Genomic DNA, 26,047 nt, shown 5'->3' on the forward strand with positions numbered 1-26,047 from the left:
GGAAGAGGCTGGGGAAACTCAGTCTCTGCAGTTTAAGGAACAAATGAAGAATAACCGCTTAACAAGGTACACAGGCGTGTGTTAGAGTGGGTGGGGGCTTGAGCTGCAGTGACCTAGAGTGAGGCTCTGGAAGGGATCAGGATGAAGATAACACATCCAGAAATGTATCTGGCTTCTGGCAGGATTTGGCTTCTGTAAATTGTAGTATAGAAGCTAAGCTTAGATTCTCTCTTCCATTTTTTTTTGTTCTAATTTAATATGACACGGCTAATTCTAGTGGGGACACTGATTCATTTTAAAATTAAGTATGAAAGAGGGAGAACGTTAGAAGTCTCCATCCAAAAGAGGATGTGATAGCAGTTTTTCCACAGCAGGGGACTCGGGAAATGCTCATTATCTGCCTGAGTGTGTGTGCTGTTTCCAGGAAGGCTCATTTTCTGGTAGAAATGTGTCGGGAAGAGAGAAGCAGGGCACGCACAGCTGGGAAGGAGTTTATGGCGGTACACAGACTTGGAGGGAAATCTCAGGGTGCTAGTTTTTTCCTAAAATTGGTTTTACTGGCCCCCGATTACACAGTGAGACACGAAGGTGGCAGTTAAATATGACTTTGGGACCAGAGAATTCTGGTTGGATCTTGTCTCTGCCATTTACTACCTGGGTAAACTGAGACTAGCAATTTGTCCTCATCAGTTTTGTTTCACTTTCTCTAAAAATGGAATTACTGGCTGGGTGTGGTGGCTCACACCCGTAATCCCAGTACTTTGGGAGGCTAAGGTGGGCGGATCACTTGAGGTCAGGAGTTTGAGACCAGCCTGGTCAACAATGCTGAAGTACAAACAATGCTGGTCAACAATACTAAAAATACAAACATTAGCTGGGTATGGTGGCACATGCCTGTAATCCCAGCTACTTGGTAGGCTAAGGCATGAAAATTGCTTGAACCTGGGAGGAGATGGTTGCAATGATCACACCGCTGCACTCCAGCCTGGGTGACAGAGTGAGACTCCATCTCAAAAAAAAAAAAAAAAAAAAAAAAAAAAAAAAAAAAAAGCAATGACCCTATTTTCTTCCAAGAGTTGTGAGGATTAAATGAGATAAAATACGTGAACCCTCTGGATACACCTTATAACAGAATAGTTGGTGTTTAGTAATTGCTTAATAAATGTTAGAATTATTATAAAAATAGAGAATCATTTTTTTTTTGTTAGAGTTCCAATTGGGTAGCATTTTGCTTTGCTTTTTTCTCAGTGTTGGAGTCAATGTGTGTATATACACACACACACACACACACACACACACACGTATTTATATTGCTGGTGTTTTCATATACACTTATCAATAAATGCCAAGGAGAGGCTCTTATTGACAAAGAGACTTTCATTTTTCTGAGATCTTTCTCTTGTTAAACTGTAAATTCCTTGAGAACAGGGACCATATCTTATTCGCCTTCATATCTTTAGCGAATTCTCAATACATAGCAATTCTCAATACATCTTTTTTTTTTTTTCTCTGCCTCCCCGGTCAGGGTTCAAGTGATTTTCATGCCTCAGCCCTCCCGAGTAACTGGGATTACAGGTGACCACCCCACACCCATCTTTCAGTAGAGACTTGGTTTCACCCTGTTGTCCAGGCTGGTCTCGAACTCCTGGCCTCAAGTGACCCTCCTGCTTTGGCCTCACAAAGTGCTGGGATTACAGGCACGAACCACCTTAAATCCTTTGAATTGAATCTTTGTAATTTCCTCAGACTAAGAGAAGGGTTATATAAAGCTTAGTCAAAAATCCATTAATGAAGGGCCAGTTTCCACAAGGTTAAGGGGTATCCTGAATGAAAATGGAGAAAGTGTAAGAGGACATTAGTAACCTCATTCCAAATGTATCTGGAATGAGAGGCTGACCTCTGGCTGTTGAAAATGTCAAACATGGGAAAATTACTCTTATGTTCCCTAAAATAGTTCTTTTGGCTAGGTAGTAACACACACATAAAATTTCATTTTAATTAGCCTTTCTCTATTACTTTGGTATTTTTAAGCAAATTTTTTCTTACTCTTTTTAAGAGACTTGGAAAGTTATTCTGAAGAAAATAGATAGGCTTTGTATATACAACATCCAAATTACATTGACAAATTTTTCATGAAATTAATATTTCAATATTTTTTTTTTAGCAATTAAGTATATCTTTTAAAAATGTTGTTATCACAGAAGGCACATTACGTAAGTCAGAGAGTACATTGCCTACATTGTTAATTTTTTCATGTTTATAATTTTATGCAGAAGTTATAAACGATGCAGTCAAGTCCAGGGACTTCTGTTTGGATGATATCTATACTATTAGTTTCAGGTAAATATTATCATCAATACTATTCTCAAATTTTGTGAGTCTCTACTATCTTTTGGACACTGGACCAGGTGCTGGGGATGGAAAGATATTTAGATCAAGTTCTTTATGCACAAAATTCTTCTATTATTTTAGTAGGTTGGGAGACAGACCAAAAGTGAAGAACAGTTACATAATATGAGATAATATACAAAGTCAGTCACTAAGATGGTAAGAACATAGGTAAGAATTGCATGTTATGTCTAGCTCTTGATTTTTAACCAGGATGCAAGGTTTAACAAATTCTGATCCCTGGAAGAAAAACTTGACTAAATATTCAGAATTTCATATGGTGGGAGGTGACCTCCTGTTCCTCTATTCCTCTTCGTATTGTATTTGGCAATGACTCTTTTTTTTTTTTTTTTTTTTTTTTCAATTTTTACTGCCATTGCCTTAGATCAGATGCTTAGTACCTCAGGGCTTAATTAATATGATAATAATTTTGATAACTTTGGTCTTTTCAGAGTTGAACTCATGTTGTTATTTATTTATTTATTTATTTATTTATTGGCAGAGTTTCACTCTTGTTGCCCAGCCTGGAGTGCAGTGGTGCAGTCTCAGCTCACTGCAACCTCTGCCTCCTGGGTTCAAGCAATTCTCCTGCCTCAGCCTCCCAAGTAGCTGGGATTACAGGCATGTGTCACCACACCTGGCTAATTTTGTATTTTTAGTAGAGACGGGGTTTCTCCATGTTGTTCAGGCTGGTCTCGAACTCTCAACCTCAGATGATCTGCCCGCCTTGGCCTCCCAAAGTGCTGGGATTACATGAGCCACCTTGCCTGGCTGATGTTATTGTTATTTTAGAAAATATCCCAAATCTTTCCTTGGTCTATAAGTAGGAATTGAAAAGCTTTTTTGGTCAAGGGCCAGATAGTAAATGTCCTAGGTTTTAGGGGTCATATCATATATAGTTTCTATCTCAAGTATTCAAATCAGCCACTTGAGTGTGGAAACAGCCATAGAAAATATATAAATGAATATATGTGACTGTGTTCCAATAAAACTCTTTATGAAACAGGGGATAGGTTAAATTTGACCTCCAGATCATAGTTTGCTGACCTCTGTCCCAAAGCAATGTTTTCCAAATAGAAAGGCCATGATATACTCTTTGAATCCTTGTGTTCACTTAAGAAATTATAAAATTTGTGTATTCATTTGGATGACAATCTTATATATAAATATTTTTCATAATTTTGGTGGCCAGCTCATAAGTTAATATACCATATGATTTCAGTGTGTATGGTTGTGCGTTGATGGTAAAGTAGTAATACTAAAATTGCTCAGATAACTTGAGAAAGAAAAGAGAAAGCCCCAATGAATAAACGATATGTTTGCATCCAGAAGGCTAAATGGTTTCCTAACACGCTATCTGAAAAAACCTCACAGTCACTTGATGATGTGGTTTGGGTGTCTGTCACTCACAAATCTCATCTTTAAATGTGATTCCCAAAGTTGGAGGCGGGGCCTGGTGAGAGGTGATTGGGCAGATCCCTCACGAATGGTTTAGCACCATACCCTTGGTGATAAATGAGTTTTTGCGAGATCTGGTTGTTTACAAGAGCCTAGGACCTTCCGCTTCTCTCTTTTGCTACTATCCTTGTCATGTGATACACTGGCTCCCCCTTTGCCTTCCTCAATGATTGTAAGATTCCTGAGGCCCTCACCAGAAGGACATGTCAGCACTTTGCTTCCTGTACAGCCTGCAAAATGGTGATTCAGCTGAACCTCTTTTCTTTATAAATTACCTAGTCTCAGCTATTACTTTATAGTAACACAAAAACAGCCTATGTGCTTGAATAGAGAAAAATAGTAACAAAACTGAATAATCACACTGTAAATTCCACAATCACACTGTGTAGCAAACTAAAAATATGTGTGTACGTATATGTCTTAATACATGTTTTCCCGGCTATAAGTGTTATGTTGTTAAGCAGCAATTTCCTTTGATAAAAAATAACAATTTCCCTCGTTACATTAACGTTAATCTGAATCTTACTGGTTTGTGGTTTTATTCATTTCTAATTATAAATTTTTCAGTTTTATCATTGTCTATGAATTAAAAGCAAGTAATTAAAGAAAAATTAATCTATAGAAAAAAAATCAAACCTGGTATTTCAGTATGCAAGGTTCTCAGGGGATCGATTCCAGCTTCACTTCTCTGATCTGACTTCTCATTACTTCCCTACTCGAATGCTCCACTACAGCCCCACGGGGTTGCTCACCATGCCCTGAACATGCTTCATGTTTTCTCACTCTGCGTGTTTCTTTATTTTATTACCCACATTAGCAATCTTAGCTATAATATCTTGCTTAAGCCTTATTTCCTGCATGAAATCTTTTCAGACAAATCTAGCTCAGAAGGATCTCACCATTTCTTATCTCATTCATTATTTCATATTTCATTCCCTTGGCAATTAATTATGTTTCATATCATGACATCTGTACTATTTATTACACTGTGAACTCCCATACATTGTCTAATTTGGGGGTGCTTACCTTATCTTCATAACTAGATACTGGACACTGTCAGAACAAAGCTGCCTTCCTATTTTTCTTGGTAATAAATTTTGTGTTGCTAGCTAGGAGACTCAGACTGACACGGTAGTTACTTAGGACCCTTGATATAAGCAATATTCAAAGTTATGAAGTACTTTTTCTGAAGGCAGATTCTATTCTGTCTCTAAGGTCATTTAAAACTTCTTTGGAAGAAAATATTGCAGAAGAAAATATTGCAGATCCTTATACTGTACCTTGACAACTTTCAAAATGCCTTCATTGGTTTGTGGGTCTGTTTGGATATCGAACCAATTCCCATCATTTCCAGAGAGAATTAAATATTGCGCCAACCAATTATCGGTGCCTTCTTCATCAAGATCAATTGCTTGTAATCGTAACAGTTCCGAACTTAAACAATTCTCTTCAATACTGGCTGAGTACTAAAATGCGGGGATCAATTTTGTAGTCAATGAATTTTCAAAAGAAGAAACGTACTTAAGAACACATAATTATTATTTAAAATACTAACAACAAACTATGTCAATTATTTTTGCACCATTATTCAATGCCCATAGTCCAATCAGGAAAATAAGAATAAAATGATTACAAGATAATAAAACTGACATTCATGTGCTGTATGTAAAATCAAGATAAATTAGCACTTCGTCTCTTTTTCTTTTCTTTCTTTAATTTTTTGCTTATTGTTAATTTCTTTATTCTTTTAGACAGGGGATCAGATTTTTTTCTGTAAAGGGCTGAACAGTAAATATATTAGATGTTGTGGGCCAGAGAATTGGTGTTGTAACCCCTCATCTCTGCTGTTGCAGCACAAAGCCCCCACAGACAACATAAAAGGCATGAGGACAGCTATGCTCTCTAATAACACGTTTTTTGTTTTGTTTTTGTTTTTGTTTTTGTTGAGACGGAGTCTCGTTCTGTCGCCCAGGCTGGAGTGCAGTGGCCGGATCTCAGCTCACTGCAAGCTCCGCCTCCCGGGTTCATGCCATTCTCCTGCCTCAGCCTCCGGAGTCGCCCGCCACCTCGCCCGGCTAGTTTTTTGTATTTTTTAGTAGAGACAGGGTTTCACCGTGTTAGCCAGGATGGTCTCAATCTCCTGACCTCATGATCTGCCCGTCTCGGCCTCCCAAAGTGCTGGGATTACAGGCTTGAGCCACCACGCCTGGCCTTGTTTTTTTTGTTTTGTTTTTAAACTGAAACAGACAGCAAGTCAGATTTGGCCCTGCTGGTTTGGATTTTATGCTTCTTTATGCTTAGAGATGGAAGTGGAAGTTCAGAATGTTTGGGGCTCTAGTAGAATTCATTCAGCAAATCATGAGGCACATACAAAAACATTAATGTTGCTATGTTATTCCCAGCATTAGATCAACAGATTTCTGTGTTTCTGTGAACAGAGTATACAGAGTAGACAGTTCGTTGCTTTCGCAGAGAAGGCTTGTTGGGAGTAGTGAGTCAAAGACCAACATACAATTTGAAGGTATATTACTATACCTAAGAAATTCCAAAGTTTCTACAACAAAGTTGAGTATGTCCATACGTAGGACAGAACCAGGCTCATGAGCCAGCATGAAAGCAAATTGATTATTGACACTTATGGAAAAAGGATGATAAGAATACAAACTTACTGAGGTTTTCTCTAAGGTGGGGAAATTATCGTTGACATCTAAAACCTTGATTCTACAGTCACACTCAGAAGACAGTCCATCTGCAGCTCCATCCCGATCTGAGCCTCTCACAACTAGGTTGTACATACTGTGTTGCTTAATCAAGATGAAAAAGAATGTAAGACTTAGGTTTGTCTTGAATAGAATCTAATGCATTCAATGCCATTATTTCTCTACCCCTTTATTTATATAATTGAGCTTTTAATTTTTATTAAAAATTGATTATTTTCCTTCCCTCTTTTATATTGGAGTAAGGGTACACATAGATCATTTTATCTTTGTCTTTTCAAAATCAGATTTTTTATTTCTTTATTCATTCACATAAGGCTTTACCTCCCTGTCCAAGAAACTGGACATGGTGCAGACCTCTCCAGTGTACCTATTCAGAATGAACATGGGTGCACCTGACGGCTCCTGAGAGACGATCTTGTAGGCAATTTTAGAATTCAAATGATTTTCTTCGTCCGCATCTGTGGCACATAACTTTACTACCAGTGCATCTAGAAATAGAAATGGAGGTGGAGAATGGTTGAGACTCAGAATAAATTCAGCAAATCATAAGGCATAAGAAGACAGAGTGGTTGGTCTTCTCCTGAATTCTCTCTGTTTGAGTTTTCCATAGGAATATAGTACCATAACTTTCAGCTCTACCAGTGATTACAAAAATAATTGTGGTTTACTTTATAAAACTCTTTACTGTTTTAAAAGTACTTGCACTCCTTAAATGATTAAATGCTAAATTAGTAGCAAAACATAGTTCTCTTTAAAGCATGAAGAAGAAGTTCAATAGATTCTTTATCAGAAAGCTGAATAAACAGATTTTTATCTGTTTTATTTTTTGCCATGGTCTTGTGAAATCATTTTCAAAAGCTTAATTAAGATTATAGTTTAATTAAATGCAACATTATAATTATTTATTGAACACCTATATTCTTAATTGCCACTTACCCACAAAGCAGATAATTACTCTTGGTTGCACTAGAAGATAGCACTTTACCAAACAGTCACAAATATATAATTATTGAAAAGAAGACTTGTCCATAGCAATATAAGAAGTTCCTAATTACTCATAGGTAGAAAGAATAGGTATCCTAGGCAAATCCCCAGGGACATCAATCTACAGGACAGATTTTTCAGAATTGTCAGGTCCTTGATGTTCTTTTGCTTCCTAGGCAGGGGGACTTGGTTGTGGGTTTCACCTTCTCTTCCTTCACCAATGTTGTCTTGAGGTGTGTTCATGAGGAATCAAACGACTTTGGCTCTCCTAGGCAAAATCTCTTTGCCTCTCTATGGGAGGACAATTCTAGTTTAAAAAAACATTTTGTGTTTATCTGCCTTTTCTCCTGAAATTTATTTTTCCTATTATTTCCCCCTAAATTTGTTTAGAGGTATATGGGCAGACATAGATTTGAAAGGGAAAGGGACATTAGAGGATTGGGGAACAAACTGATATTCATGTGCTGGACATAAAATCAAGGTCAGAAGGCAAAGGGAGAGGAGAGACAGGAAAGTAGCCATATAAGAAAAGCATAAGAGTAGGAAGGAAAGAAGTTCAGGGGAACTAATATAAGGGAAAGACAGAAGGTATTAGAACTGTAAATGGAATTAAGTGGAATGGAAAGAAATGAAAGAAAATGAGAGAATAGAATGTAGTTTCATATGTAGTCTGTGAAGATCAATGATTACCCTTAGTGAATGATCTGATGGGTACAATTGCACGTGCTTGCACCGTCACGCTCTACCTGGTGTGGGTCAGCCAAACACTTTGAGTAACAGACCAGAACAGAAGCTTCTTAAACATTCCTGGTTTATTCCTCAGTTTGCTCACTTGGATTTAGTTGTTCATGTGCCCAGTAACAATCTCTAGGGAAGGTGCTAAGCACCTGCTAAATTGCTGTAGGGACCTTCCGCAAGTAAGAAGATATTTTATTTTATCATTTTAGACATAGATTTCCTTTTCTAGCTCAGTTATAAGTTAAAATATGTGGGGTTTATTCAAAATACAAGTGTGACTTTTCCTGTCCTTTACATTTCCTGTATGTCAGTCTTCTAAAGCTTTTGACCAAGAGAAGTAGATACGCTGTGACACAGAGAAGGAATGTCATTCTACTTACTGGCATCACTATTTTCTTCAATACTGGCTGTGTATACACTTTGTGAAAAGACTGGAGCGTTATCATTTATGTCCATAACTTTGACTCTAAGCTCAAGAGGCCTTTCTAAGTCTTCACCCCGTGAATTCAGAGCCCGGCAATAGATCTGTGGAAAGTTGGAAAAAAGCTGTCTTTTTCCACCAAAGGAATTTTAGTAACATGCTTGAAAATATATCAGAAAATAGGCAAAGAAACAATTTTTTCCAGTGAATTCAGACTGTAGTATAGTCAAATAATTAAAATATGATCAAGACACTTGACTACATGTACATGCAACACACCAGAGAATCCTGAACTATAAACTTTTATTTTCACACTCTTTCCATTCCTTCAAGTCTTCTATTTGGGTTCAGTCTACCATGATTTATCAAAAGTAATCCATTATCTTAAGGCAATATTTTTTGAAAAAGGGAAGAAAACTAATATGAACAAATCAAAACATACGGCTATGACTTACCAAGAAAAGTGGAGTTATCTCTCTGTCTACCACTGAAGTGATGTTAATTTCCCCAGTGCGAGGATTAATGGTGAATACCCCATATGGTGGTCGATCAATCCCTACTCCAGAAATTCGGTATGTAATCTTCTGGCTCGATTCGCAGTCTGATCGAATCTATGAGAAAAATAGCTAGGGTTGTGATCCAATTTAGAGCAGTAACACTTAAGAGTGTAGTGGAATGAGAAGGGAATGAGTTTCTTAACCAAATGGGCTTTGGATTGAAACCTGGCACCATGAATTAGTCCTGTGTGACCTTGGAAAATTTACTTAACTTTGCTCAGATCAGCTTACAGTGGGGATAATATCACCTATCACACAGATTTGTTGCGGGAATTACGTGAGGTAATGTGTACAACATACATACTTGATGCTAGATTTGTTATTAATAACACATTGTTCAATTCTCTGATTTTTTAGCATATGCAGAAAGAGCTTCACAAAAGAAATTACAATCTTTACTATTTTTTTTTTAAAAAAACTTGTGTCATATTAATAAGTATCCTACCTAAGCTGGAGTCTGAGATTTAGTCAAAATGGTCTATAAATTGAGAATATCAGAGAACTATAATGGTTAGAGATATTGGTAATCATTTTATAAATGTAAACATACTGCACCACTTTTCTGCCAAATAGATTTTATGGCAAATATTCTGCCACATAGATTTTGCTTTAGTAGCTTTTTTATCTATTGCTGATAAATTTAAACTGAAACAGGTTTTGAAATCTCACCTATATACTAAAGATAAGAGCATTCAGTAAAATAGTAAGATTTGTTACCCGCACATTCACAGTCAAATACTGCTGGAAATAGAACCTGGGTTATCTCAACTCTAATCCAAAGGCCCTTTTTGCATAGAAGAAAACTTAAGAACCTCCCAAAATGCAAAGATAAAGAAAAGAATATGCAATATAAGTGGAATAACATAAAGCTACCACTATGAGTTGAATGGAAATAATAATTTAAAAGCATCCCTCCAATTTGAAAACATCTGAGAGAGAATAAATCTGTTTTCTTGAGCTAAAGTTGTATCTGTAACATCATTGCTGATGCTTACTACGTTTTAATGTAAAGCTGGAAAGAGGGAATTCTGCAGATCAGTTTACTGTTCAAGATCAAGATGCCCAGAAAGAGTGAATGAAGCTATTAATGTGGATCCCATCCTTCATGGATCAATTTATTACACATTCTTTAACTCTCCTTCCTTTCAGTAGGCATTCTTTGTGAAAGTCTTTTAAGACTCTCTTATTTTCTGGGTGTGGAGATCTGGTGGGAACTTTTGATACTATCCTTACTTTCTCGGAGTGAATTCATCAAGTGCAGTAAACTTAGCTTGACTTTCTGGAGGGCCAGTCTTCAGACTGTCATTAAGTGAATACACTTCCTATGACATTGACAGGCAATAATGAGCAGAACACAATGAACAAAGCCCAGTTGTGCTGGAGATCCAGCTCTTTCTTCTAGAATCACTTGCCATTGACTGCCTGCCCCATGTCAGCCTCCCTGCACATGATATTCAAATCGTGCAGGGAAGCTCAGCAACTGGAGCAAATGACCACATTCTGTCTTCTAAAATAACTGTGGAGCAATGAAGGCTGCAAATCTTGGAAATATTTGAAAGTTTCCCTGCTCTGCAAAAGCATCTGTCATCAGCTTGCTTCGTCACTTACTTTGGCAATGGGGTTCCTCTTCGAGTTGTCCTCTCCTTCTCGACAGGCTGCGGCAAACTTGATCCATTCCCGCTTTTGTCTTCTGACTGTTTGCCATTTTGTAGTGCCATTTTCAATGTCAAATTCCTTCACCTTAAGCAAAAATGGTTCGGGTGTCTTACAGTGTTAGAACAATTTTACTTAGAAAGGACATTTATTTAATATTGTAAGTTGCATTTGGAAGAAACAGTGATATTGAATTTGAAGAACAGAGAACGTTTTCACGAATTCACAACTCTGGATCCATAGAGCTTGGTTACCCCTGGCTGCCACTCCTTTTGGAATCATCTTGGTTCCAATTATCTGATTCTAGTGAAACAAATTTGATTAGCTACTTGAGGAGCTCATGATGTGCTATACTGTATAAGTTGGGCAGTTTTCCTTTTTTCAATCTATCTTCACCATATAGGAGCCTTGCCTACCTCACCCTTCATTGAGCTTTCACCAGAATTTACAGTGTGCAGAGTTTAAAGATTATCATTGTTTCATGTATGCACATCCCATATAACATAAAAGTTGTGCTGGTGAATCGTGCTCACCTAAAAGAGAGAAGATATTTTTTCTCTTCTGTTGATAAGGACACCACTGTGGCTGAGCACAGTGCAGGAATTGATGATTCCTCCAATAATCCCATGGACACCTATAAGGCTTTGCAGTGTTGTCATTTGTATCTGTGCTTGCTATATGGTTTTTCTTTTGTAGCCTTAAGTTGCTACTGTTGATGTATAGTTAAGAATTTCATACTCTTAATGAGATTAGAAATGTCACTACATGTGCAAGCATATGTGTATACATGCATAAACTATATATATGCGTGTGTTTATTTTTGTAAGTCCTAATGTACCCCCTGAAACACAGGTGATTATAAGTTTATTTAGGCTAAGCTTCATTTAATTATCACTTTGTGGGAAGGAGGTGTTCCACTGAATGAAGCATATGTTACAACCAGAGTATTTACATTATTTCCCCATTTTGATACAACTTACTGAAATGTACCACCTATTCCCTATTTCACCAAAAAGATGAGAAAAGTAATTTTATTTTTTCCAATGACTTGAGAGGATCATAAGGAAAATTTAACTACAGTAATAAAATAAAGCTCTGCCAGAGATAGGGCACAGCAGCTCTATTTCCTGAGTTCCACTCTAAATGGCACCAGATTGTATGTTTTCCATTTAGCTGTGATTATACAATTTGAATGTTTGTCCTTTTTCTCATTGATGAACCATTAATTATCTTTCTGTCTAATGTATCTAAAGAGTCTCTTCCCACTCTAAAGTGTCACTTTGCTTCTTTTGCTTTGCTAGTGGTTGGAAAACATAAATAAGTTAACTACTCATATCGTTTGATAAACAGGAGTTACTGAGACAACACGCTGTTGCAAACACATGCCCTACGAGCATAGAGATTTGGGAGCCTGGGCTTTACCATTGCTATTTCAGTTCACCAGAGATTCTTTCTCTTAACTTTTATCTGGATAATTACAATTTCAAATATTCTGATTTTTATATATAACACATTACAAAATTCAGTTTTTGTTTTAATTTTAAATTGAGAAAATAATTTTATTATACATTACCTCAACAATAAATTCACTGTTTACTTCCATCACCACCTGTTTTAATAGAAGATACCATATTAGCATAAATCTGCATAATTTAGAGGAAGCCATGTCATAAAAACATTGACAATATTCTTTTATTAATTCATTTTTAAATATACATTTTATTGATGATATGAAATAAATATGGCTAACACAAATGAATAATAGACTTTTTGCCCTCCAAATTATTTACATTTTAGAGAAGACAAACATGTAAGTCTACAGCAGGTTAGGATACCTCAGTGGGCTTGATGGAGGATGGAGAAGGCAACTCAAGTTATTCAAGTGAATTTCAAGAAGACTTCCTAGGAGAGTAGGGATTTGAAAGGGCTCTGCGGAATGAAGCTAGTTTCATAAGAGGAATTGATGAGGAAGAGCATTTCAGCCAGGGTGAAACAAGAACACAGTTGTTAAGGCTGTAAGTCAGCGGATGTTCCAGAAATGGTCAATAATATTTTTGCTGGAAGGTAAGGGAATGTATGAGGAGCTGTGGGAGACACAAGAATCTACATGCTACTGCCCTCTGACGCTCAGTGCCATCCATTAGAAAAACAGATGAATAAGTTCTTTGTCAGTTGGAATTTATTTTACTCCTAAAACTCCTTGAACTCTTATATCACCTTTCTATTGAAGAATTATTCCTTCCATAGGTTCATCTACTGGAATATATTTTCAAGCTTCAAACATATTTTAATGTATTTTAAGATTTTTATTGAGCAGTCTAGCATACTTGTCTGTAATGAAAATACAGGTATGAATAGAAATTTTATTTTATTGAAATTTCTGTCATTGTGAAACTCTAAGTGTAAAGAAACATTTTTTCTCTGAATTGGATTAGTTTTACAATTATACTTAGCATCACAATTGAGCAAACAAAATGCAAATATTGAAATTTCAATGCAATATAATTAAATATGAAAAGTAAAACTTTATTGGAAATGCATTGCAAACACGGGGATGAAGTTTTAGAAAAATTAGTTCATAAATAAATATTACTTCTTATTAGAATTAAACAAGCTTTAGAACCAATTATATTTTGTCTGGTTTTGCCTTTCAGTTGTAAGTACTGGGAAAACTTGTTCATATTAATAGATGACACTGGAATTTTTTTTCTGGTAGCAGAGTCATTAAATTCTTAAAACTTATTCTGAAGTACATGACCTAAATCTATAAGGCAATTTATCATCAAAATGATTTTTTAATGATGTATAAGTTGACAACTCCTTTAGGTCCCCTTTTAATTTTGTTGAAGACAAATAATTGAAAACCATGACTTGCAAAAGGATTTGTTAAGTGCTTTGAAATTAACTCTCTTTCTCAATACTGATGTCAATATTTTCCATTATTCCTTAGTTTAGTGTTCCAGATAATTTCACAATCTATTGGAGTGCAACAGAATAATGTTTGCCATGGCTGAGAGGTGTGACTTTTTAAGGGGGATCTGGGAGAGAAGGACTAGCTTGATACCTCAAGTTCAGGTGCACACTGAGGTAGGTTGAGTTGAAGAAAGACTAGAAGTTGAAGATCTGGAAAATGCTAGAATAAAACTAGAGTTTTAAAGGAATATGCATTCAGCAAAATACGTGTCCCAATTTGAAGACTATTATAGCAACAATTAAGCTGATATCAAGTGTACATTTTGAAGTTCAATAATTTATAGTCCATAGTGGATATGTAGCCTTAAATTATAATTTGGCTTAATAAAAAACAATGTGTTTTGTCAAAAATTTCTTGAGACATGCGGGCATGAGAGCTCAGTAGTGTGGCTTTGGACAAATCCCCTGGTGTCTCCTTGTTTCAGTCTCTGATCCAAATAGAATGACCAAGGTGGAAGTGACAGGCACAGCAAACGCTCAGTACATTTGCAAAGAGGAAGGAAGAATGAAGGAAGAGTTTTCTTCTGTGATTTCAAGGGTGCGTTCATAGTGCCCCATGACATCTAAAAGTACTAGTCTATCATTTTCAAGGATTTGAAAGTAGCCACATCAAGCAGACTTGTCTGTAGTTTAAAGGGATGAGGAGTTTTGAGTTCATTTTACCTTGGTCTTATCTTTTCTACAGAGCCCAGTTCAACTGAAGTAACTCTGAGAATTTTTGAGTATAAGTCCCTTTTCATCCTTTTGCTGTCCCTGAATTTTTTATTTTTAATTATTTTCAGGCCAGGGAAGTGGAACACGAGAACCCAGGGTTCTCATCTAGCAGAACCTGCGCTGTGCTTCCATAGTACATTTGTAGTATTTCTGCTCCCTGCTCAGCTGGTTCTAAGGATGAGGGTAACAGAAGCCACACTCTCCAAATCCTGTCACTTTATGTACAGGTCTCCCGGAAGGAACTTGCCAGGTATTACTCCCAGGCCCTATGAAATCGTAAGCCCTATCAGGAGCCCTCACTTTCTAGGAAACACCTGTTAATAAGTGTTTTGGAAGAAGCATGGAATGACATCAGCCTCCTAAATTGCATAGCATAGTATAACTGTATGAACCTCAGTTAAACTGTGAAAAGTAGTCATGGACTCCTAGGTAATTGTGGAAATTCCTTGCCTACAAAAGTCTTTTTAAAATTTTTTCTTTTTTAAGACTAGTTAAGTGCAGTAGTGAGACAGCGGGGAAAGAATAGAACAAGGAGCTTGACCTGCAAGTGACTGTGGACAATCAGTTGAGAGAACTCACTACCTTTGGACCAGTCCAAAAGTCATGTTTTCAGAGCAATATGTGGTTTAGGCATCATCTGCTGATGTGGCTTGACCTGAGGCCCTGAGTAAAAGACACACACACAGAATGGAAATGGCTGAGCCAGTCATCACAATGGTAAAGTACTAGAAAAGGGAGTTGGAGGCACGTGCTGTTGAGGGAACAAACATAACCCAGAGAGATGTGTGGTATCCTAAGTGTGTTACAGTCTCTCTGGGCGTGGTTGATGACAGTTTCCTGTTTCACTTTATTTTTGGATGTTCTTTCGATAGGTTGCATTAATGGCAAAAACTTGAACAGGACTTTTACTGGAAATATAAAAATGCTTAAGAAACTAAAATTTGGCCAGGCGCAGTGGCTCATGCCTGTAATCCCAGCACTTTGGGAGGCTGAGGCAGGCAGATCATGAGATCAGGAGTTTGAGACCAGCCTGGCCAACATAGTGAAACCCCATCTCTACTAAAAACACACACACACACACACACACACACACACACACACAAAATTAGCTGGGCATGGTGGTGGGTGCCTGTAATCCCAAGCTACTAGGGACACTGAGGCAGGGTAACTGCTTGAACCCGGAAGGCGGAGGTTACAGTGAGCTGAGACTGTGACACTGGACTCCAGCCTGGGCGACAGTGCAAGACTCCATCTCAAAAAAAAAGAAAAAAAGAAAAAAGAAACTAAAATTTATGTCTGTGCTAATTTCTGAGAAAGAAATGAAGAATAAGACACAGGCCTAGAAAGAGTGACATGTTAAAACAGGAGGCAAGCAGGAAAACAAAAAAAGATATTGGGATGAATTAGGCAATGTAAAGGAAGAATGTATAGGGTTGGGCATTGGCCCAAAAGGGGAAGGGAGTCAATGCTGGCAGAGTGGAAAGAGTTTTGGGTTCATATCCTGACTGTCCCAGTTGTGAGCTGTCTGACTAATTTATCCCTTGAACATTTTTTTTTTAAATTTGTAAGATTTACCTTTTGAGACTTTTGTAATCTCTTCAAATGGTTTTGTTAACTGTGAAATGTTTTGTTAATGTCAGGTGTTAGAATGGCAATGTAGTGGTTGGCAGCTTCAGAGAACCAACACCTCGTCTCAATTTGAAACAGTCGAGCTCTTTTTAAAGCTCGCTAACCATATTAAAGTTGCTCATCAACATGTGGGTGGGAAATATATGATGAAGTGACTTGGTAAGAAAGATAAGTTAGAAACTAAATCCATTCATTCATGGAAACATTTTCATTGACAAAGCATGTGACAGACACTGTTCTCCGTGTGCAAGACAAGTTTTGACCTGTAATAATATATATATTCCAGAGAGGAATAATAGGCTATGCCATACTCTATTGTCATCTAACTCTTAGAAAATTGCAGACATTTTTCTGGGTCTTGTTTTCTCTTTTAATACTTACTTCTAGAGAGAATACAATGATTTTATGTAAGATATGTAGACTCTAAGTCATATATGCTTCTTGCAATATTGGAATAGATATTATTATCTTACATTCTGAGTGTAGTTAAAGTAGTAGCTACAGAACAAGGCTATTTTTTCATCTCTATGACTTACCTTTTTAAAGTAAGTAGTCAGTTTTGAAGTCATCCGCATATGTAGGACCAACTTATTAATAAGCAGTTCTTGCCCAAATAATGCTTATAATAATAATTGAGTAAAGCAATTACCATCTTACCAGGTCTAAGGTAGAGTTGCCAAGTTCAAGCCTAATTATACCATTTTGTTTATAATTGAAGGTGTATCAATAATGGCGTTTTAGTTTGTAAGCCATGTAATTTTCTGCATAGAAAAGAAGGGCAAACATTTCTCATGCAAGTTATGTCTGAAGTTTTCCCTCTAGGCACTGTTGTCACACACCCTGTAGTCAGAGCTGCTTTCCACGAGTGAGGAATTCCAACCGTGCTCCCACTTGGGGAAGGGAAGGAAACATTACTGCAGCTTAAACAACGGTTTCGCTGCTCTGTAAGGAACTCCTTCCTGGATACTTAAGAACGAGAAAAGAGTCATCGGACTATGTACTCAGGATCCAGAAGCTCTCCCCCACGCAAAAAAGTATCGTAGAATCCCAAGGGCCATGAAATCTTTTTAGGGCAGGATTTTTATCCTGCGAGTCAATAAGTAGATATTCCTGAGAAAACGATACTAAGTTATAGGTCATGGTAATACCAGATATCTCTTGGGATATAAAACTTTTTTTGTATGAGGTTCTCACCATGAACTCTGCAGGAATTTGAAGGCAAAAAATATAAACTTATCCACTGATTTAAAATACATTTAGTAATTCCTTAGCCACTTATATCAACAAAACAATAATAGAGGTGATGTTTGCTTTGATGTAAACTTTGGGGTGATGAGTACGTTCTTTCTGTAATAAGCAGTACTGAAACTGATCATTTAAAGCAATCTAGGGTATTCTGTTTAGTACAAATATCAAACCAAATCAGATAAGGTGTTTCTCTCTCCATCATATTTCTGGAAATTTGCCTGACAAGTAAATAAAAACAAATTTCTGTTCCATGTTTTAGAATAACATATTTGAGTGCATATGAGAACTAAATTGATAAGTGGCGAAGTTAGTTTTAAATATGTTTTCAAATTTTGATGCCTGCTCTCAACTTGCAATGAGATAATAGCCATATTTAGCCACCTACCTTCTTTACTTTCAAGAATCAGACTATTTAATGGAAGTGTTTACATCTTATATGTAGCATGAATGGTCACCACACATAGAGAAAAATTCTTATCTGATAAATGGTTGTCTTTTATGACCTTATCAACTTTATATAATATAGGCCTCTTCTAACTAATAACTGTCCTGCCTTAAGTGATTCCTTCCTTATAAAATTTATACAATCTGTAGCATTACCTAAATCCTCAGATTCTCCAGCCAAATTTATGAAAACTATTTATGAGCCAGAAATGAACTTCTACTATGTAAGTATTCAGTGGAGATAATTTTAGAATTGCAGAGTTTCAACAGTAGAAGCAACTTAATAACATCATGTCTAACCATATATTCTCACATGGGATCAAAGGAAGCCCTGAGAAGGTGGGTGCTTTTGCCAAAGTCACACAGCCACTTTGAAGAGGAGCTGTGATTCAAACCCGGGACCTCTGAGTCTCGATTCACTGTTGATTGTCCCGCACCACCTTTATCTGTTTTATAGGAGAAGAACACGATAAGCATCCTTAGGAAGAAAATGCCAAATGACTCGTGATAAAATCAATGGCCTATTGTAATCTAGAGTTTTGAGTACCTTTTACTGTTTAGCCAGTCAGAACTTTGTTTAAAGTACTCTTTGCGGTTGAGATGTAGCTGACACAAAGTACCTGGGAGTCTCTGAGAGGCTGCCACACCCTCATTAGTGTAAGCTGCAATGATGCCCCAGAAAGTCTTTGATTTAGTTAATGAAGAAGGGGCAGAGTTCAAGTTCAGGAAATTAAAGACAAGTAGGCATGCCTACTTTCTTACAATATCTGTAACATCATATTGATTCTCCTTAAACAATTCTTGTATTTGTTTCAATTTTGAAACATGCTAGAAGTCTCTACCTCCCAATTCCAGATGTTATTGATTGATATGGTAAGGGATCTATTATACATGCATAAAGAAAAAATACATAAAGAACTTTTTCACAATTACCATGAAATGTCAAACACAAAGACTTCAATATCAATGAGGAGTAGGAGGAATTAAGTATTAAAAACACTAGTGTTACCCAGGAAAATAAATAAATACTACCAAAAAAGGTCCCAAGAGTCTGAAATACAATACTCTTTCAAGATCAAGGAGAGTAATCAACTCTTCAATTAAATAATATTATCATAAAACATGCCTGTGCAGAAGGCAATGGGACAAGATTTGGTGCTCAGAAGTGGCCTCTAAAATCTTGACACATACAGTTTTCCTTACAGAAAACCAAAAGTTTATCTGAGTCAAAGCATGAAAAATTCAGAAGTGTAACAAGAGGTATATACTAATAACTTACTATTTCTATTGAAGACCAAGTTCGATTCTTGCCTCTTCTTTTAGTAACATTTATTTTATGCAGTAAATAAATCATGATCATTGTAACAGAATATTGCCCTTCTAGCTTGTGTTTTTAAGTTTAAGAATATTTTTCAAAAATTGTCTTGTTTAATATTCTGTCTCCTAAAGTCAGAGGATGCAATACTCTACCACTGTTCTCACGTTCCCTTTTGAGCTCAGGGTGTGTGCCCTTTGGCAGTGTTTGGCTCCTGCGCTGCTCTTGAAGTTTAGATATGTGAATTCCAGAAGAGAAGCTCTCACTGTGCCTACTGGAGAATGACGTGCTCCCATCTCTCCCAGCCCTAGCTACTCTCTGTTTCTTACAACTGATGTTCAGAGGAGTCTGGTATAATTGCCACTTGCCTAAGAATAGGATGGGAATCATTTTTCTAAGCGTAGGTTGTAGCACTAATGTGGATACTGCTGGGGGATTGAAGTGTGGCCAACTATAATGCATTTGTCTTAATTTGAAAAATTTGTACAATTCCTAATAATCCTGTCCTCTTATCTTCCCACTTATTTTTCTCAGCTATTTGGACTGAATTGTTCTATCATTTAATCATCAGTAGACTTAAGTCTAGTCTAGTATAACTAATTCTTTAAACAAAACTTTTCTAATTGAATTGGCAATAGTTTAGTGATTGGCCAACTGGAACTCTGTTCTTTGGAATTGAAATTATCTCTTTCTAGGGTAGGATACTTGCTATGCATGCTGCCTGTCTGGAAATCATGTCACACCTTGGGCACCCAAAGGTTAGAGGAAAGTAATATAATATCCAAAATGCCATGTTTACTGTAAAGAAATAAGTCGTTTAAATATTTCTTTGCTGGTCTGTAGGAATGTATTAATAATTTGAGAAAAGGTTCGTCTTGATGGCTGGGCTTCATTTTTCTTTAGCAATATCTGACTGGAAAAAGTTTTCATGACTTAAATATTTCATCATTAGTTGCAATGTAATTTCAACATGGCTATCATTCCTCCACTTTGAAAGAAACTCATAGGGAAATAGCTGTTGAAAAGAAATGGGCTCAATTAACTTCCCTTCAAATTTAGAACCCATTTGCGCTGGGAGTTTTCACAGCAATCTATCTGATTTATTTATATGACCATAGAATATGAATTTTATTTCCAATTAAAAATTTTAAAATAGTCCTAGCACTTAAAGTGAAGTAGATTATGTCTCTGAGGGCATATAAATTTAATTCAGCCGGATTCTCACCCTGCTTCTCCATGGCACTTCGTTCCTCAAGGCACAGAGAGTTGTTTGAAATTAACAGAGGCTGGACTTCTAGAACTCTGTTTGTAGGAAGGGGATTAAAAATGGAATAAATCCCATGTAGAAAGCCCGATCACTGATAGAGACAAGACCTTGAGGCTGCATTTCCTTCCCACCTCTTTAAATTCTACTTACCACTAGAACGATCAAAAGGCAAAAGTTTCTGAAGACGAGCCAATCCATTCCTTTGGGTTTCTCTTGCATACAAATCCTGTGAGATTCAATTTGAGCCCTTGTCTTCTCGGTTCCGAATTCTGCTCTACAGCAAAATACGCTTCGAGACACCCTTTTAGGAGGGCATGGGTGATAACTCTGGTGATCTCTGGGCAGAGAGATGAAGATATTCTATAATGACTCTGTTTCCCCACCCCAAACTCTCAGGCTGGTCTGGAGGACTGGCATTGTTTGGGCTCTGGGTAAGATTTTAGACACACCTTGATTCTTATTGCAATGAAACCCTTTGTTGGACACCAAAGAAAAACCTTACAGAGCTAGGACAAGATTTACAGGGAAGATAGCCAATGAATAATAAATTACTCACAACATAAAAAATAATTAAAACGCTAGGGCCTATCATCATGCTGAATAAAATTAGAAGGCTTCTTCTTACTGCCAACGTTGTAAAAGCAAAATTACATATACTGACAACACATACACACACATGTCCACTACAGAACCCACTTCAAGGAATGATACTTTTAGCAGAGGCCATTGTTGAAAGTCATCAGGCCTCAAGTATGGTATAGGAAGAAAGATAGAATAATGAAGCTCGTCTCAATTCAGTTGATTCTTGCTTCTCTCTTTAAAATGTCTTGTAGTTGAACTGCACTCTCAATTTTAAAGATATTCTTGAATAACAAAGTTAAGATGAAGGAACTCTTATTTAACTAGTACCAGTATGTTTGTTTCCATACTTTGGCATTTTCTTTCTTGCTTATTCAGTCAAACCTTATTCAGTCAAAAAATATGATATTTACAAAATCATTTTAAAGTAACTACAATATAACATTCTCACTTCTCATGGTATTACCACTGATACAAACTACATAGTGTGGGTGAAGAACACCTTTTACACCATCACAAACATTTATCAAAGAGAAACTGAAGTTGGAAATGTGAGAATTTAATGAAAAAAAGCCCAGAGTGGGATCTGGATATTTTTGAATATTGTTTCCGTTTTTTCATGTCTCCCTTTTCCTTTGTTACTATGGGTTTGAAACAGATTATAGAGTATCCTGATACAAAAATTGCAGGCTGGCAGCAACATCAATAAAAATGCAAAAGAAAATGCAGTTAACTGTTCTCTGATTTATAGATAATACATGTCGGTTGGAGAATTTCAAAGGGAGACTGCTTCCTGTCTTCACTATCCCATCACTGTAATTCAGAAACAAGGTTGACCCTGGTAATAGAATGTATTCTAAGTATTGTTTACTTTTTTGAGAAAAGTAGTTTTAGCATTTTTGGAAGACAGATAAAGTAATTTATTTTTGCATGATTTCATGTCATGTTGAATTAGATAATTTAATTTGCCTAAGAGAATTAATGAAACAACACTAGGTCCTTATGTGACTTGCTTTTCACAAGGGAAAAACAACATTCTTCTCTAATGTTCTGTTTGAAGGAGATATTTCACAAAGGTTTCTACCGTTTGTTTACACTATAGATGATTTCTTCAGAAATATAAGATTTTCTGTCTACTCGAATGCTATTTATAGGATGGGTTTTAAAGAAAAGAAACAGGAAGCAATAGAAATAGGTACTAGATCATTTATGTGGGTACCTCTAGCTTTCTCCATTTGAAACTCCTGATTTCAGTGGTATCCAGAATTTGAATACAGATTATAATCATGAGCATATTTAGAAGATTCTTCAATAACTAAGGAGTGACTACCTGAAGCCCCATCATTTCATTTCTGTTTACTCCTTAGAGATCTGTGGGAATGATCTTTTGTTTTAAATTTTTTTTGGAGACAGAGTCTTGCTCTGTTTCCCAGGCTGGAGTGCAGTAGTGGTCTGATCACAGCTCACGGCAACCTCTGCCTCCTGAGTTCAAGCGATCCTCCCACCTCAGCCTCTCAAGCACTTGGGTTTACACATGCATATCACCACACTTAGCTAATTTGTAAAATATTTTGTAGAGACAAGGTCTTGCTATAATGTCCGGGCTGGTCTCAAACTCTTGGGCTTAAATGATCCTCCTGTCTTGGCCTCCCAAAGTGCTGCAATTACAGGTGTGAGCTACTGTTTCCCACAGGGGATGATTTTACAGTGGAATTCTCAAAGACAAAACTTGGTTATGGTTCTGAGCTTGTGTAGATAAAGAGTAGCTACTTCTCTTTCTCTTGAAGAGTATCAGTCATTATAGAAACAGAGCAGAAAACATTAATGCTTAAAGATAACCACAGAGATCATATAATCCAATCTCTCCTATCCTCCCTCTCTCCTACCCATGTGATAGTGATAGTCCAGAGAGGCTGTATGGTTTATTAGGGCCAAAGATAGGCAAGAATTCCATCTCCTCTTTCAAACTCAGTAGTTTGTATAAATACCAAGCCACTTTTCATTATCAGCTATGTATGTAAAGGCAAAATAATTGATGGTTTAACACTATTAGCTTTAAAAGACTTTCCCATACTTTAGAGTTTACTGAACTGTTGGTTCTATGAGCAGAATATTTTTTAGCAAGTTTTTTATAGTATTTATTTTTGATGTCAAGCCAGTGACATTTCATTTGCTCAGATGAAACCGTACATTGACTTTCTGGGATGCTATTGATATTTAATTATTGTTCTAATCTTTCTGTAATGTTGTATAAAGTAGCAAGACACCTTTATTCTCCACGTCACATCTGTGTAGAATATAGTGAGAGCTTTAACACATGTACTTTTCAAATCAATGCTACAGAAGGCAAAGAATTCAATATGTACCAATACAAGTTCTCTTTGAAAACAGAAATGTAATTTATACAGGCAAAGATATTGTGGAAATGACATTAGGGCAAACTTTTCCATCAAATTATTCTAGTCCAGGGTTACTACTGGATATTATTCAAGTATCCAAGGACAATTCTATTTCTTGAAAGCAGGAGTTAGGGGAAAGGAAATTTAAAAAATATTTATTGTCCCAAAGTGTGTTGGTCAAATGCAGCACAAGTTGTTTCTAGAGCTGACACAAGCAAAGGGTTTTCAATTAGTCTGGGCCTGGGGAGCAGGGGACAAAAGGTAAACAAGGCTTGTCAAGGTTTTGACCTAGAGTAATTGCTGTGAATACATGTCTGTTCACCTACCACACTGAAGATAAACATCCTGTCCCCTCATTAAGGGCAACTAATGTATGGCAACAAGGGGCCGGCCAACCAGGTTATTTAGTGGGTGTTAGAAATCATAGAGATTAAACATCAGTTTCCTAGTTATGTTATTTCCATAAAGATTATGTTAGTTTATGCCCTAAAATCATACTTACATCCTGACAGAGATGCCTTGTTGATTATCTCTGCGACTTCACAGATATAGGATATATTCCAAATAAGTGGAGACAGAATAGCAAGGCTTCTAACTTTATATTAAATAAAGTGTATTACTTACATACTTATTGCATACTTGCTACATACTTATCTTGGAAATATCATCTTAGTTTACCTCCTGCCTCCCGATGACTACAGTGGCAGCCATTCTACAGCGTGATAATGACTTAGATGTCACTCTGACTTCTTCAGTGACACTGGCAGTGCCCCTCTTATAACAAAGTTGTATCATGTACATGATTAACCTTTGATGCTGTTAGTTATATATCTGGCAGCCTTGACTATGGAATCTGGTCAGCTCAGGATGTCTGAAGAAGAAATCCAGCAATAGGAAGGTCGAAAGGTAGGCAGTATTTTTTGAAATATATTTCTTGGGCCATTATGTAGAAAATGCAGATTTCCTGGCCCCAAATTTAGTGAATCAGAATCTTTGGGAATGAGATCTAGAATTATTCATTCTTAACATGCTCTTTAGGTAATTCTGGGGCGGCAGGCTGAAGTTGAAGAATTACTGAATCAGGGTAATCACCTGGCCCTGTGGGTGGCCCAGGGAGAGATGGCACCAGGTAAACAAGAACATTTTTCTTTTTTCTTTTTTTGAGACAGAGTCTCCCTCTGTCACACACGCTGGAGTGCAGTGGTGCAATCTCGGCTCACTGCAACCTCCATCTCCTAGGTTCCAGCGATTCTCTTGCCTCAGCCTCTTGAGTAGCTGGGATTACAGGCACCTGCCACCACATCTGGCTAATTTTTTGTATTTTTAGTAAAGATCGAGTTTCACCATGTTGGTCAGGCTGGTCTTGAACTCCTGACTTCAAGTGATCTGCCTGCCTCTGCCTCCCAAAGTGCTGGGATTACAGGCGTGAGCCACGGCACCCAGTCAAGAACATTTTTCTAATGTGAATAAGATTAGCATCTCTTCATGGGGTGGGCCAGGGGCCGGGGAGAGATATTGGTTATTTATATTTCTTTTTATTTGAAATATTTATTTCTTTTTTCCTGGTTTTCCACTGGGCTGCTGATGTCTTTAATACTGGTTCTTTCATATACTTTTGTATATGAGAGAAATGAGCTTCTGTCATATGTGTCACAATTCACTTGTTTTTTTCTTTTGAATTTGTTTGGATTTTTTTGCAATTGATAATGATTATGTTTTTGCACAGGATAGGTTTTTATAAACAATTCTGCTTTCTGTATTAGTTTATCTGTCATAACTTATTACAATACAGAAGTTTGTAATACGTTATGCCAAACTTAGTGACTTAAAACAACACAAATTTATTATCTTACTGTTCTGGAGGTCTGAAGTCCACAATGAATCTTGGGCAAGGTTGGTTCCTGCTAGAGGTTCTAAGGAATAGATGTATCTCCCTGCTATTTCCTGCTTGGAGAGGGTGCTTTCATTCTTTGGCTTATGTCCTCCTTCCAGCGATCACATCATCTCTGCTTCCTTCCTCATGTCTCCTTTATGTCAGCAAATATACATGAATCCCCTAGGTTGTATCAAGGTGTGGAATTTCTGGGTCATAAGTTAATGTTTTTTTAACCTGCTAGAGAACACCAACTGAGCTCCCATCAGCAGTTGAAGGAGAGTTTTCTTTGCTCACCAACACCAATATCAAAAGCATTCTTAGACTTTTAAATTTTAGCCAATTTGTAGGATGAGTATTATATGTCATTTGCATTTCTCTGATTATTGCTGTTAGGCATCTTTGCATATGTCTATTGGTCATTTGGATTTTTTCCTTTGTTATTAGTATTAATTGTTAATATTAATATTTAATTAATGTTATTAATATTAAATATCAATATAAACATTTAATATCTTCATGTTAAAGTGTTTTCCTCTTTTTAAAACTGTAGTGTTCTCTTTGCTAAAAATAACTTTTAGTGCTCTACGTTATGCATATCCATGTATTATTTGTTGGTTACATGCATTACAAATATTTTGAACTCATTCTGTGGTTCATCTTTTAAATTTTTTTAATGAGTTCTTA

The 26,047-nt window shown here is 36.8% G+C and overlaps 2 protein-coding genes across 19 annotated transcripts in view; both read right to left on the minus strand.

The window, feature by feature from the left end:
* DSG4 (desmoglein 4) overlaps positions 1-20,842 on the minus strand; it is a 39,236-nt gene extending 18,394 nt beyond the window's left edge. The window contains exons 1-8 of the mRNA XM_050768263.1: positions 20,660-20,842; positions 12,493-12,528; positions 10,875-11,006; positions 9,165-9,320; positions 8,669-8,813; positions 6,888-7,054; positions 6,516-6,650; positions 5,127-5,312 (exon numbers count right to left, since the gene is read on the minus strand). Coding sequence (XP_050624220.1) covers positions 5,127-5,312; positions 6,516-6,650; positions 6,888-7,054; positions 8,669-8,813; positions 9,165-9,320; positions 10,875-11,006; positions 12,493-12,528; positions 20,660-20,728 — 1,026 coding nt within the window. The 5' untranslated portion in view covers positions 20,729-20,842. The remainder of the gene's footprint in view (positions 1-5,126; positions 5,313-6,515; positions 6,651-6,887; positions 7,055-8,668; positions 8,814-9,164; positions 9,321-10,874; positions 11,007-12,492; positions 12,529-20,659) is intronic.
* The window catches only part of TTR (transthyretin), a 1,143,467-nt gene that overhangs the window by 207,400 nt on the left and 910,020 nt on the right, over positions 1-26,047 (minus strand). The window lies entirely within an intron of this gene.

The sequence above is a fragment of the Macaca thibetana genome, chromosome 18 (genome assembly GCF_024542745.1).
Source record: "Macaca thibetana thibetana isolate TM-01 chromosome 18, ASM2454274v1, whole genome shotgun sequence".
Lineage (NCBI taxonomy): Eukaryota > Metazoa > Chordata > Mammalia > Primates > Cercopithecidae > Macaca > Macaca thibetana.